Below are 16003 nucleotides of genomic sequence, written 5' to 3' on the forward strand. Positions count from 1 at the left end.
AGACGCATTCTGTCTCCTAGTGATGAACATAGTTTGGTGCGAAAAGTGCAAATCAATCGCAGAACAACAGCAAAGGACCTTGTGAAGATGCTGGAGGAAACAGGTAGACAAGTATCTATATCCACAGTAAAACTAGTCCTATATCGAGGAAGAAGCCACTGCTCCAGAACCACCATAAAAAAGCCAGACTACAGTTTGCAAGTGCACATGGGGACAAAGATCTTCCTTTTTGGAGAAATGTCCTCTGGTCTAACGAAACAAAAATTTAACTGTTTGGCCATAATGACTATCATTATGTTTGGAGGGAAAAGGGTGAGGCTTGCAAGCCGAAGAACACCATCCCAACCATGAATCATGGGGGTGGCAGCATCATGTTGTGGGAGTGTTTTGCTGCAGGAGGGACTGGTGCACTTCACAAAATAGATGGCATCATGAAGAAGGACAATTATGTGTATATACTGAAGCAACATCTTAAGACATCAGCCAGGAAGTTAAAGCTTGGTCATAAATGAGTCTTCCAAATGGACAATGACCCCAAGCATACCTCCAAAGTGGCTTGGTGGCTTAAGAACAACAACGTCCTGACCTCAATCTGATGGAAAATTTGTGGGCAGAACTGAAAAAGCTTGCGAGCAAGGAGGCCTACAAACCTGCCTGAGTTACACCAGTTCTGTCTGGAGGAATGGGCCAAAATTCCAGCAACTTATTGTGAGAAGCTTGTGGAAGGCTACCCAAAATGTTTGACCCAAGTTAAAAAATTTAAAGGCAATGCTACCAAATATTAACAGAGTGTATGTAAACTTCTGACCCACTGTGAATGTGATGAAAGAAATAAAAGCTGAAATAAATCATTCTCTCTACTATTATTCTGACATTTCACATTCTTAAAATAAAGTAGTGATCCTAACTGACCTAAGTCAGTTCATTTTTTATGATTAATTGTCAGGAACTTTGAAAAATCTGAGTTTAAATGTATTTGCTAAGGTGTGTGTAAACTTTGGACTTCAGCTGTATATGTAGTTGGTTATGTAATGCAAGCGTTAAAATGTATAATTTTTTTAAATATTGCATTACAGTAAAACATTTTTGATGTAATACGATAGTATTGTGTGGAGAACAGAGCGAAAAATAACTGTTTATAAAGTGTTAATCTACCGTGTTTCTCGTGATTTGTGTAAGTGAATAAAACTCACTCTTGTTGTAGTGATTTAGTATAGTGTTTGTTTCACCAGAAAAATGCAGTGATACGTAGAATGTTAAATGTACGTAAAAATGTAGTTATAGTTACGTTTTTACTATGAGACCAGGTTGTTCACTTTCTTTTGTGGTACACAAAACTGGGGAAAAATCTTAAAAATATTGTTAGTTGGTTCATTTATTTTTCTTTATTGGAGTAAAAGTCAAATGAACTCGTATGATTTCTTTTGATTTCACCATCTCTTACTATTTATTATGACTTTTCATGAGGTTGTCAGAGACTATGATGATGCAGTTCCGCCTTATTTTAGCAGGTGAAAAAACACTTTTTTTTATTTTTTATTATTTGATGTACATTTTATATCTCTATACTTTGTGTTATATTACCCTGGCATTAAAACACAGGTACAATGAGGTTTCAAATACAGCCACTGAGGGAGTGATAGTAAATTTGGCACCTTTCTCATCTGACTTCCATAATTCATCCTTTTCTCAATCTTTTTCCTCTTTTGGAAAGTTGTGGAAACATCAATAGTGGTTTTTTTCTTTTGCTGTGGGAGCAAATGTTAAGGCTCTATAGAAGTATACCCAGCTATAGTTGACTTCCATTCCAATCCCAAAAAAATTGATAAATGTCCATTGTAAAGAAAAAATACATATACAGTTGTGCTCAAAAGTTTTAAAAATGAACAATTTTTAAAGAAAACATGAGTGAGCAGGCAAAACACATTTCTTTTATTTCTTATGGGATTCATATTCAACTGTAGGTTAAAACAGAATGGCACAATCATAAAACAAAACATGGCAACAAAGAAAAAAATGAAATGACCCCTGTTCTGCATAAAGTCTGCATACCCTTAGTTCTTAATACTGTGTATTGCCCCCTTTAGCATCAATGACAGTGTGCAGTCTTTTGTAATAGTTGTCTATGAAGCCCCAAATTCTTGCAGGTGGTATAGCTGCCCATTCGTCTTGGCAAAATGCCTCCAGGTCATGCAAAGTCTTTGGTCGTCTTGCATGAACCGCACGTTTGAGATCTTCCCAGAGTGGCTCGATGATATTAAGCTCAGGAGACTGTGATGGCCACACCAGAACCTTCACCTTTTTCTGCTGTAACCACAGTATGTTGTTTTCAACTTGGCCTTGTGCTTAGGGTCATTGTCGTGCTGGAAAGTCCAAGAGCGTCCCATGTGCGGCTTTCGTGCAGAAGAATGCAAATTGTCTGCTAGTATTTTCTGATAACATGCTGCATTCATCTTGCCATCAATTTTTACAAGATTCCCTGTGCCTTTTAGAGCTCACACCCCCCCCAAAACATCAGTGAGCCACCTCCATGCTTCACAGTGGGGATGGTATTCTTTTCACTATAGGCCTTGTTGACCCCTCTCCAAATTTAGCACTTATGGTTGTGACCATAAAGCTCTATTTTGGTCTCATCACTCCAAATTACAGTGTGCCAGAAGCTGTGAGGCCTGTCAAGGTGTTGTCGGGCATATTGTAACCGGGCTTTTTTGTGGCATTGGCGCAGAAAAGGCTTCTTTCTGGCAACTCGACCATGCAGCTAATTTTTGTTCAAGTATCATTGTATTGTGCTCCTTGAAACAACCACACCATCTTTTTCCAGAGCAGCCTGTATTTCTCCTGAGGTTACCTATGAGTTTTTCTTTGTATCCTGAACAATTCTTCTGGCAGTTGTGGCTGAAATCTTTCTTGGTCTACCTGACCTTGGCTTGGTATCAGGAGATCCCCGAATTTTCCACTTCTTAATAAGTGATTGAACAGTACTGACTGGCATTTTCAAGGCTTTGGATATCTTTTTATATCCTTTTTTTATATACGCAGGTCTTTTGACAGTTCTTTCCTGCTCCCCATGGCTCAATATCTAGCCTGCACAGTGCATCCACGTGAGAGCTAACAAACTCATTGACTATTTATACACAGACACTAATCGCAATTTAAAAAGCCACAGGTGTGGGAAATTAACCTTTAATTGCCATTTAAACCTGTGTGTGTCACCTTGTGTGTCTGTTACAAGGCCAAGCATTCAAGGGTATGTAAACTTTTGATTAGGGCCATTTGGGTGACGTCTGTTATCATTATGTTTTAAAAAGGAGCCAAACAACTATGTGATAATAAATGGCTTCATATGATCACTATCCTTAAATAAAAGGCTTATTTTTATTAAAATTTTTATAAAATTTTGCACGATCAGTCATATTTTCAAAATCAATGCCAAAATTTCATAATTTTTGCCAGGGTATGCATATTTTTGAGCACAACTGTATATTGGGCAGTTGTCATTAAATACTGTACTTTTGAGAATTTGATCCTAGACTTTGACATGCTATACTCGATCTAAAACTATTTTAAACAGTTTTTTGCTGACTGTTTAATAATTAGTTTGCATGCTGCTTTCATGAGCTCATATTAATTGAGAGACTTCAAGGAATATTTGCACTTTAAAAAAATTATTTTTCATGCCCTTAAAAATAAACTAGTGAAGGCAGAAATGTGTTAAAAATAGTGACAGTTACTGGACCTAAGATATACACCTACCTTTAAACATTCATATAAGATTTAATCTAAAATCTTGATGTTGATATAAAGTGTCAACACCTTTATGCATCAACTACTCATATACAGTATGTTGTTTTCTGTCTCTGGTGTTGCGATTATGCATACTAGCCGAAAAACTGCATTTTCTACATGCTCTGAGTAATGGCACCTGCATATCATATGTGTATCTGCATATGATAGCTTTGTGGTTGTATCGATTCTCCCCTCTGTGTATCCCTCTTCTCTCTCTCTTCCCTTTCTCCTGTCTACTGCCAGGATTATTAAAAACACTGCACTCCCTGCCATACAGTGATCATAAATCATAATCGCATATGCATTTTTCAACATTTGTTTAATGTTTCTGTTCTGAACAGCTGAGGGAAAGAAAACGAGTGAGATAAAGAGAAAAAGATTGTTCCTGGTAGAGTTAGTTGTACTAGAAAATGGCGTTAAGGGATAAAGCTGCGACAGTGGCTACCGGTACACCTACCATATGCCACGGGGAGCTCACGGGTTGTGCTGGTATGAAAACATGAAAGCTTTTAGTGGCCTGGTGGGCAGAGAATGTATGCCAGCCCCCTTTGAAGCAACAGCAGTCTACACAGATGGTACAACCAGCTAGGCTCTGTCACAAACACTGCTGATCTGTTTGGTTGAGAGGGGATGTCTCACTATTTTCCCACATCCTTACTTCTTTTTCGCCCGCTTTACCTATTTAGCCTAATACACTCCTTATTTCAGATCTTTTATATCATATTCTATTATCACTCTCCTACTTTCTGTTTCCTTGAAGTCTTCCTGTTTGGGCTAATTTGATTGGACAATGGTCCCTGGATGTTTGAATCCATAGAATGTTAGTTATGCACAAAGAAGAAATGTTCTGGTAGAGTTTTAAGTGTGCACTGATGCCCATGGCATAATTTCCATACATATACAACTTGAAAACAATGTTCAGTTGTACCAGATTATTGCTTTTGAGAGTGAAAGGATCTATGGATATACATTAGAGTGGCCCCAAAAAGTATTTGGCACACTTAAAAACATATGAATGTCATTGCATTGGATAACAAATATCAAAAGTGGTGTTTATTGTTTTAAAGAAAGATAGCACAAGCACATTTTTCAAACAATAAATAAGATCATAACGTCTCATAAAAATATGTTTGTTAGGTTTATTGTATTTATAAAATTAGCCTAATATACTGTTCAAAAAGTAGGCCTATTTGGACACTTTCTGGTTGTCAAACGATTGTGGAACATGTCCATACTTAATGTGATGAACCACATCGGTTTTCAAATGCTAATTAGTTTGATTCTGTATTTTGATATATAATTCAATGACATTCATACCTTTTTAAGTGTGGTATACTGTAAGTGCCCAAAGGTTTTTTTGGGGCCATTGTATATACATTTTTATTTTTCCCCTTCTTTGAATGAAATACATGTTAAAACATATGGCCTTCATCATCATGTCTAGAGTGGCTTGTGAATTGGTTTTCTGCATGAATCTCATAAATATCCTGTGGTTCTCAGTGGTTTTTCAGTGGTTCTCAGTGGTTTCACGTTGGTGTCTTAATGTTAGTAGGTCACAGGGTTATCTGTGTTTTGTACAGTGCAGGGCAAACCTACAGATCTAGTACTTTCCACTAGAATTTCCCGATTAGGATGGAGTGAACACACTCTTAGGAAAAAATGCTACGCTGGCTTCTTACCTGCCTTTCAGCTTCTTCATTTAAAGCCAAATGGAGGACAATCCAATTTATCCCTGATTCCATCAGACTGCTCTCGAGACATTAGTCTCTGACCCCCAAACATACACACACAAATACATACATACAATACATGCACTCACACATGCATACACAAACCCACATACGCACACACACTCACACACATACACATGTGTAGATCTGTCATGCAGCAAATGCTCCATTTAATAACATCAAATTTCAAAATATTTGCAACATGGGAAAATCAGCCTGAACATTCTCATTTTTGCATGCATGACACTGGAGTTTCAGAAATAGTAAGCTCGTCTGAATGGTACCTAAAACTATATGTTTAAATTTTCTGAAGAAAATGTGAGTGGTGTTTACCCATGCAAAACTTGACACTATGATGCAAGGTCCAAAGGTGTTCTGAGTGGTTGTTATTGCATTGTTATGCCGTTGCTAGGGTGTTCTTTGTGGTTGCTCACCACCCCTAGTCTACTCTTGATATTTTGATCTCTAGATATGCCTCCTTCAGTGTAAGTGCATGGAATTTTTTCACCTGTTTTATCATCCGCCAAGTGAAATACGCCAGTCTGATCACTTAGAGTAATAAAAAAATCTCTCCTCAACAAGCTGCAGGATTTGAGGTATCAGGCATGAAAGTTTAATACTGGGGGTTAGGGATCTGAATAAAGCATCAAAGGGGTTGCCTTAGCAAGCACCATTAATTAAAGTTTCTGACTTGTCCCTATCCATTTCTGAGTTCCAATAGCAGTTTATATGATGGTCAGCCTGTTTGCATCTTCTATCCTCAGGGCTCTTGCTGTGAACCAGAGTACATGGCCGGAGTACATGTTGCTAGCCCACAAGATTAGTAAAAGGAGATTATGTTTAGTAAAGCCTTTACCGTTTAATTATGGCTGTATGTATTTATGTGCATCTAATCCCCTTGTGTCGACCATTCACATTAACATCTGCCACTTTTATTCTATTGAGAGAGATCATTTTTGCTCCATCACCTACGAATTGTGTTTTAAGTGCATGTCATAATTAATTATTTTATGAATGGATTAATTTCTATATTCATACATATATTTTTAATGTAGTGGGAGGTTGAGATGTTTCTCTTGCAAAAAATGTACCATTGTAGTGCAGTTTTTGCCAAAATACCATAGTCACTACATTTTTTAGAACTGTAAAATGATAGAAAATTTATACGGGATCTCCTTCAAACAGTGTAAGGAGCTAAGATGTCAGTGGTGGATAATAGCAAGTTACCACAGTTTTAAGTTACCATGATGAACGTTTGGAAGAGTTGTCTCATACATATGACTGCGTTTTAGTGGCAAGTTTAAAAAAAATGTTTTAAATAAAGTCGTAGCATTACGAGAATAAAGTCCATTACGGGAATAAAGTTGTAGCATTATGAGAATAAAGCCTTAGCATTATGAGAATAAAGTCATAATATTTTGAGAATAAAGTTATAATTATGAGAATAAAGTCGTAGCATTATGAGAATAAAGTCTTAATATTTTGAGAATTAAATCAAAATTATGGGAATAAAATCTTAGCATTATGAGAATAAAGTCATAACATTATGAGAATAAAGTCATAATATTTTGAGAATAAAGTTAAAATTACGAGAATAAAGTCATAGCATTATGAGAAAAAAGTAACATTTTCAGAATAAAGTAAAAATTACGAGAATAAAGTCGTAATATTTTGAGAATAAAGTCAAAATTATGGGAATAAAGTCGTAATATTTTGAGAATAAAGTCATAGCATCACAAGATTAACATCGAAATATTTGGTAATAAAGTAAATATTACGAGAATAAAGTCGTAGCATTGAGAATAAAGTCAAAATGATGGGAATAAAGTCATAGCATTATGATAAAGTCATAATATTATGAGAATAAAGTCAAAATTATGAGAATAAAGTCATAGCATTATGAGAATAAAGTCGTAATATTTTAAGAATAAAGTCAAAATTTTGAGAATAAAGTCATAGCATTGAGAATAAAGTCGTAATATTTTGAGAATAGTCAAAATTACGAGAAGAAAGTCGTAGCATTGAGAATAAAGTCATAATATTTTGAGAATAAAGTAAAAATTTTGAGAATGAAGTCAGCATTACGAGATTAAAGTCGTAATATTTTGTGAATAAATTCAAAATTACGAGAATAAAGTCATAGTGAGAATAAAGTCGTAATATTTTGAGAATAGTCAAAATTACGAGAATAGTCATAGCATTGCGAGATTAAAGTCGTAATATTTTGTGAATAAATTCAAAATTACGAGAATAAAGTCGTAGCATTGAGAATAAAGTCATAATATTTAGCGAATATAGTCCAAATTACTATAATAAAGTCATATTATATTACGAGATTAAAGTTGTAATATTTAGAAAATAAAGTCAAAATTATGAGAATAAAGTAGTGTTTTGTGTGAATAAAGTAGAACTTTTTGTGAAAATATCACAATATTAAATGAAGCGTGCAAAACCTTTCCACAAATTCAGCTCTGTTAACTTGACAACAAAGTTGCATAGCCAATGTTATCTTGCTGGTTAGTGGCGTTTACTGTATCCGAAGACCCAGACGCTCCACTTTGCTCTATCATTTTTATGTTACTTTCTTTACGACTTATTCTCAAAATATTATAGCTTTATTTTCATAATGATACGACTTTATTCTCGTAATTTTTACTTGACTTTCAAAATATTATGACTAATTTCATAATGATATGACTTTATTCTCGTAATTTTGTCTTTTTCTCAAAATATTATGACTTCAGTAATGCTTTGACTTTATTCTCTTAATTTTTACTTTACTCTCAAAATATTACGACTTTAACCTCATAGCCCTACGACTTCATTCTCGTAATTTGTACTTTTTTCTCAAAATATTATGACTTTATTCTCAATCTTAGATATTTTTTTTAAAGGTTGCACTAAAATGCTGTTGTACGTACATATACTGTATAATTTTCTTTATTCCACTTGGATTAAAAGAAAATGTCAAAGTTAAAATTTAAAACTTTTTTTTAGTATTATTTTAATTTAAACCAAAAACCATGTCTCTTTGCTAATAAACCATATACTAAACACAGTGGGGTGAATTCACTAAACAGTTGTGCCAGTTTTGCACATGGGATTTCAGTGCAAAAACCTGCATCGTATTCACTAACCACCTTCAATATAGTTTAAGCAGGCACTGAAATCGCTCTGCATCTTGAGTATTTAAATTAAGTCATTGTCATTCCTTTATATGCAAACAAGACTCCATTCTATGTAAATAAGTCTCATTATAGATTGAGCTTTATTCACAAACATTGCTCTGCACAATTCACATTGTGCTAATACTGCCAGATGAAAGCAGGTGGTAAAAATATTAAAAAGAGATGTTTGTGTACATATGTGCATGTGCAAATAACTGGTGCTTTTATCGGGTGCATTTCAATCTTAGTACATTCCCCCCAGTGTTTTATTATTTGAATGACCACTGATCCTGGACTCTCCATTCTATTCTGGTAGAAGTAACTGGATCAGAAAGGGTAAGGAGAGAGACAGCATTAGTATTCTGTTCGTCTAGTAAGATTTTAACTGGCTAATCCAATCAGAGAGCCCCTGAAGTCGCTCTCGCGCCTCTCCGTGAACAATAGCATTTGACTCTGGGAACGTTTGAGAGCCCTGGCCCTGGTGTGATGAAGATTTTTGCATTCCGAACAATGAGATCCAGCTCCTGATTGACAGATCAGGTGTCTGCTTTAGCTGACTGCTGTAAGGCAGAAATTTAACTCGGATGCTGCTAAAAATATAGAATATAGAATTTCTTCTATTTTGGATGAAAAGCTTTGTTCCTAAACCTAGTGAGCTGCCTACCTAGACTGCATGCTCCTAGCACAAAGACAGTTCCAAAAAGTAGACCGCAAAATGAAACTACCATCTACACTTCCTCTAAACAAATATTGGTAACACTTAACAATAAAGTTCCATTCGTTATCATTAGTTAATGCATTCGGTATCATGAACTAACAACAAACAATATATTTTTTTTACAGCATTTATTAATCTTTGGTAATGTTAGTTAATAAAAAATTAAATTGTTCATTGTTAGTTCATAGTGCATTAACTAATGTAAACATATACATCTTTTTATTTTAAAAATGTATTACTGAATGTTGAAATTAACAGTAACCAAGATTAATAAATGCTGTAAAAGTATTGTTCATTGTTAATTTATGTTAACTTGTGTTAACAAATGGAACCTTACTGTAAAGTGTTACCAAAATATTTCAGCCAAATATTTTGCGCATTTCAATTTTATGACATATTTCCAAGAAACAAAATCTTTAAATAATTTACATTATCATAGATTAAGCATAAATGTGAAGTATTTAAATTGAATTAATTACTTCAGATTATACTCAATTCATAATATGTACAGTTAATGAGTACTCAATTCAATTTTATTGTAATTTGTCATAAAATTTACAGAGCAAACAAAAGTTCACAATGTAATTAAGCCACAACACAAAATAAATTGTCACAACACAACAAAATTAAGCCACACAAAGAAATTAAGCCACAACACAATGAAATTTAGCCACAACACAATGAAATTAAACCACAACACAAATAAATTAAGTCACAACAAAATTAAGCCTCAACACAAATAAATTAAGTCACAAAAAATTAAGCCATAACAAAAAAATTAAGCCACAATGAAATTCAGCCACAACACAACGAAATTAAGCCACAATTTAACTAAATTAAGCCACAACAAAATTCAGCCACAACACAATGAAATTCAGCCACAACACAAATAAATTAAGCCATAACACAACGAAATTCAGCCACAACACAACAAAATTAAACCACAACACAAATAGTCACAACAAAATTAAACCACAACACAAAGAAATTATGCCACAACACAACAAAATTAAGCCACAACACAAATAAATTACGCCACAACACAACAAAATTAAGCCACAACACAAAAAAATTAAGCCAAAACACAATAAATTAAGCCACAACACAAATAAATTAAGTCACAACACAAATAAATTAAGCCACAACACAAATAAATTAAGTCACAACACAATAAATTAAGTCACAACAAAAATAAATTAAGCTACAACACAAAGCAATTAAGCCAAATCACAACAAAATTAAGCCGCAACACAACAAAATTAAGCCACAACACAATGGAGTTAAGCGCTCACTGCAGAGAAAAAAGGGGGCATTCATGGGGAATCACGGCAATCATGGGGCTACACAGTGTTTTGATGCTGTATGAAGAAATGTTCATCAACCGAAAAAAAATATCTGTCTGTCTGTCTTTCTATCGATCAATCGATCGATTGATTGATCATTGTCTGACCTGACAAATAGCAGTTCTCTGTCTACCAATCTCTATAGGTGATCTAAAAGTGCACACTAATAAAACATGACATCATCCATAGCAACGAGGTCAACTACCATACTCTTATCTTAAGACTTCCTTACTAAAACTTGTTCTTAGCAGTTTTGTGAGTTTTAAGCAAAATCTCCTAGCTAGAAACTCCTAGTGTTAAGATAAAAGTCTTTGTGAATACGGGCCCTGATTTCATGTGTCGTCGTTTTCTGAAATGTGTCTGATTGCAGTTCATGACTCAGCATAATTTCATGTCACATTCTCAGTGTTGCCACAGAGGTTCTTATAACGGACATTAGCATAAACTATCTTCTTTTATTGTCAGGTTTTTCTTTCAGGCCAAATAGTGTCATGATGATGGAGCAACAGTTTGAAGAAAATCTTATTGAGCATGCCAGTATGTTTGTAGCAACTTACCTATATAATAACACATTCGTTTTAATCGGCTTTAATGCCGAAATCATTTGAAAGTAAATCTATCACACCTTTGAGTACCAAGGTTTGTTACTCCCAGACCAATGCAGTTTACCTGTACAGTAAATCAGCTTGAAAGTCTTTAAAGTGGGTTAATGATATTGTCTATGGAGGATAATGCAGGCTGATGTTGTGTCTGGGGGGCAAGCGTACAATATGCCGTAAAACTCTCTCTGTAGTTCTTATTGCGTTCTGATTATATTCATCAACCAAATAGCAAAAACAATAATGCCATTCGTCATCATTATTAGGGTGAAAAGCCACAGTGAATTGGCAATTAAAATAAAATTTAGCCTTACAGTGCGTGTCATCCGCAGAAAATCCTGACCCCTCACACTCACACAGAATATAGCATTCCACTGGATTTACAGTTGAAGTCAGACGTTTACATACACTTAGGCTGAAGTCATTAAAACTAATTTTTTAACCACTCCACAGATTTCATATTGGCAAACTATAATTTTGGCAAGTTGTTTAGGACATCTACTTTGTGCATGACACGAGTCATTTTTCCAACAATTATTTACAGACAGATTGTTTCACTTTTAATTGACTATATCATAATTCCAGTGGGTCAGAAGTTTACATATACTAAGTTAACTGTGCCTTTATGCAGCTTGGAAAATTCCAGAAAATAATGTCAAGCCTTTAGTCAGTTAGCCAATTGGCTAATTGGAGTCAATTGGAGGTGTACCTCTGGATGTATTTTAAGGCCTACCTTCAAACTCCGTGCCTCTTTGCTTGACATCATGGAAAAAACTAAAGAAATCAGCCAAGACCTCAGAAAATAAATTGTGGACCTCCACAAGCCTGGTTCTTCCTTGGGAGCAAATTCCAAATTTCCAAGGAACCACGTTCATCTGTACAAACAATAATACGCAAGTATAAACACCATGGGACCACGCAGCCATCATACCGCTCAGGAAGGAGACGTATTCTGTCTACTAGAGATGAACGTAGTTTGGTGCGAAAAGTACCATGTGAAGATGCTGGAGGAAACCGATAGACAAGTATCTACATCCACAGTAAAACGAGTCCTATATTGACATAACCTGAAAGGCTGCTCAGCAAGGAAGAAACCACTACTCCAAAACCGCCATAAAAAAGCCAGACTACAGTTTGCAAGTGCACATGGAGACAAAGATCTTACTTTTTGGAGAAATGTCCTCTGGTCTCATGAAACAAAAATTGAACTGTTTGGCCATAATGACAGTTGTTATGTTTGGAGGAAAAAGGGTGAGGCTTGCACGCCGAAGAACACCATCCCAACCGTGAAGCATGGGGGAGGCAGCATCTTGTTGTGGGAGTGCTTTGCTGCAGGAGGGACTGATACACTTCACAAAATAGATGGCATCATGAGGAAGGAAAATTATGTGGATATATTTAAGCAACATCTCAAGACATCAGCCAGGAGGTTAAAGCTTGGTCACAAATGGGTCTTCCAAATGGACAGTGACCCCAAGCATACCTCCAAAGTTGTGGCAAAATGGCTTAAGGACAACAAAGTCAAGGTATTGGGGTGGCCATCACAAAGCCCTGACCTCATTCTGATAGAAAATTTGTGGGCAGAACTGAAAAAGCATGTGCGAGCAAGGAGGCTGTGGAGATGGGGGCGTGGTCGTGTATCTGTCTGTGGGAGAGGGAGAGCGGTAAGGCTCATCACCTGGGCTGTCATTATCTCTAACACCTGTGTCTCTTTATAGTGATGTTGGAGGGAGACCTGAAAAGGCCGACGGATGCATCAGTATGCAGAGAGAAAAGAGAGAAACTGTTCATGCATATGTGACAGAATTACGACTCGTTTGTGTGTATACTTGGCCACTAAGAGCCCTTTTTGTTTAAGTTTTTGTGAGTGACGCTGAAGAGTAATAAAATACACACGTTGACAGTTCGCTGCCTCCTGACTGCTCCATTTCTCAGATTACAAACTTGTTACAAAGGCCTACAAACCTGACTCAGTTACTCCAGTTCTGTCTGGAGGAATGGGCCAAAAGAGAAGCTTGTGGAAGGCTACCCAAAAGGTTTGACCCAAGTTAAACAATTTAAAGGCAATGCTACCAAATACTCACTAACATGTTATGAAAGAAATAAAAGCTGAAATAAATAATTCTCTCTACTATTATCCTGACATTTCACATTCTTAAAATAAAGTAGTGATCCTAACTGACCTAAGACAGGGAATGTTTTCTACTATTAAATGACAGAAAAACTGTGAAAAACTGACTTTAAATGTATTTGGCTAAGGCGTATGTAAACTTCTGACTTCAACAGTATATCCACACACACACACACACAAAATCCTTAATCCTTGCCTTAAATATGGCTTTCTCTGCATCGCACCTCTGCTGCACACATACACCACAAGCTGTGTTGCAATTTGTCACAAACACACCAGGCAGATTGGGCCCTATTGTACAAGAATGATGCCCTCGGACCCCGTGGCTAATGCATCGGACATGGTCCCTACAGGGGGCAATGAATAGATCATCCCAGACTTTAAAGCATGATGGCACTCAGGTCCCCCTTACAACATATTGAACTGGTTTATAAATCCACCCTAACAAACACCTCTGGCTCCTTTGATCTTTGTTACTTGTTCAAAAGTCTGTTTTGGAGGTTAAAGGGTCTGATTGTGTGTCTGACAGTACAGTAAATCAATATTTAATCTGTTCTCCTAATCCCTTCAAAGTTGAAATCATCTGTTGTTTTAGGTTAAAATGTGGGGATGGTAAGAACTCGACAGGCAGGGCTGACACTTGAACATGTTTGATTGATTTATGGTTCTTTTTGTAATCAAAATCATTATGGATAATGATTTGAAAGTGTCTAAAGAGCTTCTCATGAGTTTGAATGATTAGTTTGAATGGTAGATTTCACTCTAGTTTCTGTGCCCAGTCGTGCTTTAGACAATGTGTCATGGTACTGTATCTCTGATGTTCTTTTGCTTGGTCTTATAAAAAAATATATTTTTTATTTCTAACTCAAAGCTTCTCTCTTTTATCTTTTTGTCTCTCACAGGATGATGAAGGACAAACTGCACTACACTATGGTAAGAATAGCCTTGCTAAAAGCATTTCAACTCTTAAAATACTTCCTAAAAATGAAAAATGTGTTGTTCCAAACCAGTATGACTTTCTTCAACTGAACACAAAAGGAAATGTTAGGTTAAATGTTAGGCTCAGTCACCATTCACTTTTCTTGTATATTTTTTCCATACAATGACAGTGAATAGTTTTCAGCTTGTAATTCTGAATTTGAAAAAGACATGAATGGTTTTTACTTGTTGGAAACTTGTGATTATGGTAATTCTGACATGTCGTGAATGCAACTATACTGTTTGCTCTTTTGTATGATTTCGTACAATTTTGTTCGTATGAATTCTAACGATTTCATCACATACAAATGCCCGGATGTGTAATGCGGAAATGTGAGTTCCACGTGCAAGGTGACAAGGACATGCTTGTTAATATTATGCCCTTACCCAAACCCCTTATCTAAACATAACCGATCAGTAGTGTGTAAACATGATAGGAAGCTGCTGTGTGTGGCAGAAGCAAGTAATTGCCCCATATTCGATGGAAACGATGTCCAGCGACGGCATTGGCTGTAGTGGAATTCAAACAAGTGCAGTCTTACGATATCATACGAATTAGCCAAATTTAGAAAAGTCATACGAATCCTTACACTTTCGCTGTGTGAGTGTGTTGAGAATAGAGCAGAGTGCATCACTTGCGCAAACTTCTGTGATATCTTGCGGCATCCTTACCTAAAAACCAAGTGCAAATACGCTTAAAGCATATCAAGTGCTGGACGCCAGCTTCGGCGGCCTAAGAGTGCAAAATTTAGTCACGTGCGTTACTTGAACCAATTTTAGGATTTAAGAATCGATATCAAGATCATTCAAATGAAGATCGATGTATCGGAAAATTTATATTTTTATCCCATTCCTAATAAAGACTTGGGAGGAAGTATGAATGTGCCATGTAGACATAAAACACAAATATTGATTTTCCAATTAATTGTGATTTGAACAATGCCAATATCGATTCTTAAAATCCCAAGATTAATCTTTTACTCTCACAATGCCAGTAAATTACTCGCATATGCGACCAAATACGCTCGCTGAACTGGCGCTATTCATAAAAAGTATATATATATATATATATATATATATATATATATATATATATATCGGTGTGTGTGTGTGTGTATATATATATATATATATATATATATATATATATATATATATATATATACTGTGTGTGTTTGTATGTATGTGTGTGTGTGTGTGTGTGTGTGTGTGTGTATATATATATATATATATACACACACACACACACACACACCGATCAGCCACAACGTTAAAAACCACCTGCCTAATATTGTGTAGGTCCCCATCGTGCCGCCAAAACAGCACTAACACGCATCTCAGAATCACAAGATGATATTTTTCTCACCACAATTGTACAAAGCAGTTATCTGAGTTACCGTATACTTTGTCATTTCGAACCAGTCTGGCCATTCTCTGTTGATCTCTTTCATCAACAAGGCATTTCCGTCCACAGAACTGCCACTCACTGGATATTTTTTGTTTTTGGAACCATTCAGTAAATTCTAGAGACTGTTGTGCGGTAACTCAGAT

At 35.8% G+C, this 16003-nt stretch overlaps 1 protein-coding gene across 2 annotated transcripts in view; it reads left to right on the plus strand.

The window, feature by feature from the left end:
- LOC127414734 (acyl-CoA-binding domain-containing protein 6-like) overlaps positions 1 to 16003 on the plus strand; it is a 68401-nt gene that overhangs the window by 41704 nt on the left and 10694 nt on the right. For both annotated transcript variants that reach the window (XM_051652971.1, XM_051652970.1), the window contains one exon: positions 14377 to 14407. In XM_051652971.1, the coding sequence (XP_051508931.1) occupies positions 14377 to 14407 (31 nt within the window). The remainder of the gene's footprint in view (positions 1 to 14376; positions 14408 to 16003) is intronic.

The sequence above is a fragment of the Myxocyprinus asiaticus genome, chromosome 24, assembly GCF_019703515.2.
Source record: "Myxocyprinus asiaticus isolate MX2 ecotype Aquarium Trade chromosome 24, UBuf_Myxa_2, whole genome shotgun sequence".
NCBI lineage: Eukaryota > Metazoa > Chordata > Actinopteri > Cypriniformes > Catostomidae > Myxocyprinus > Myxocyprinus asiaticus.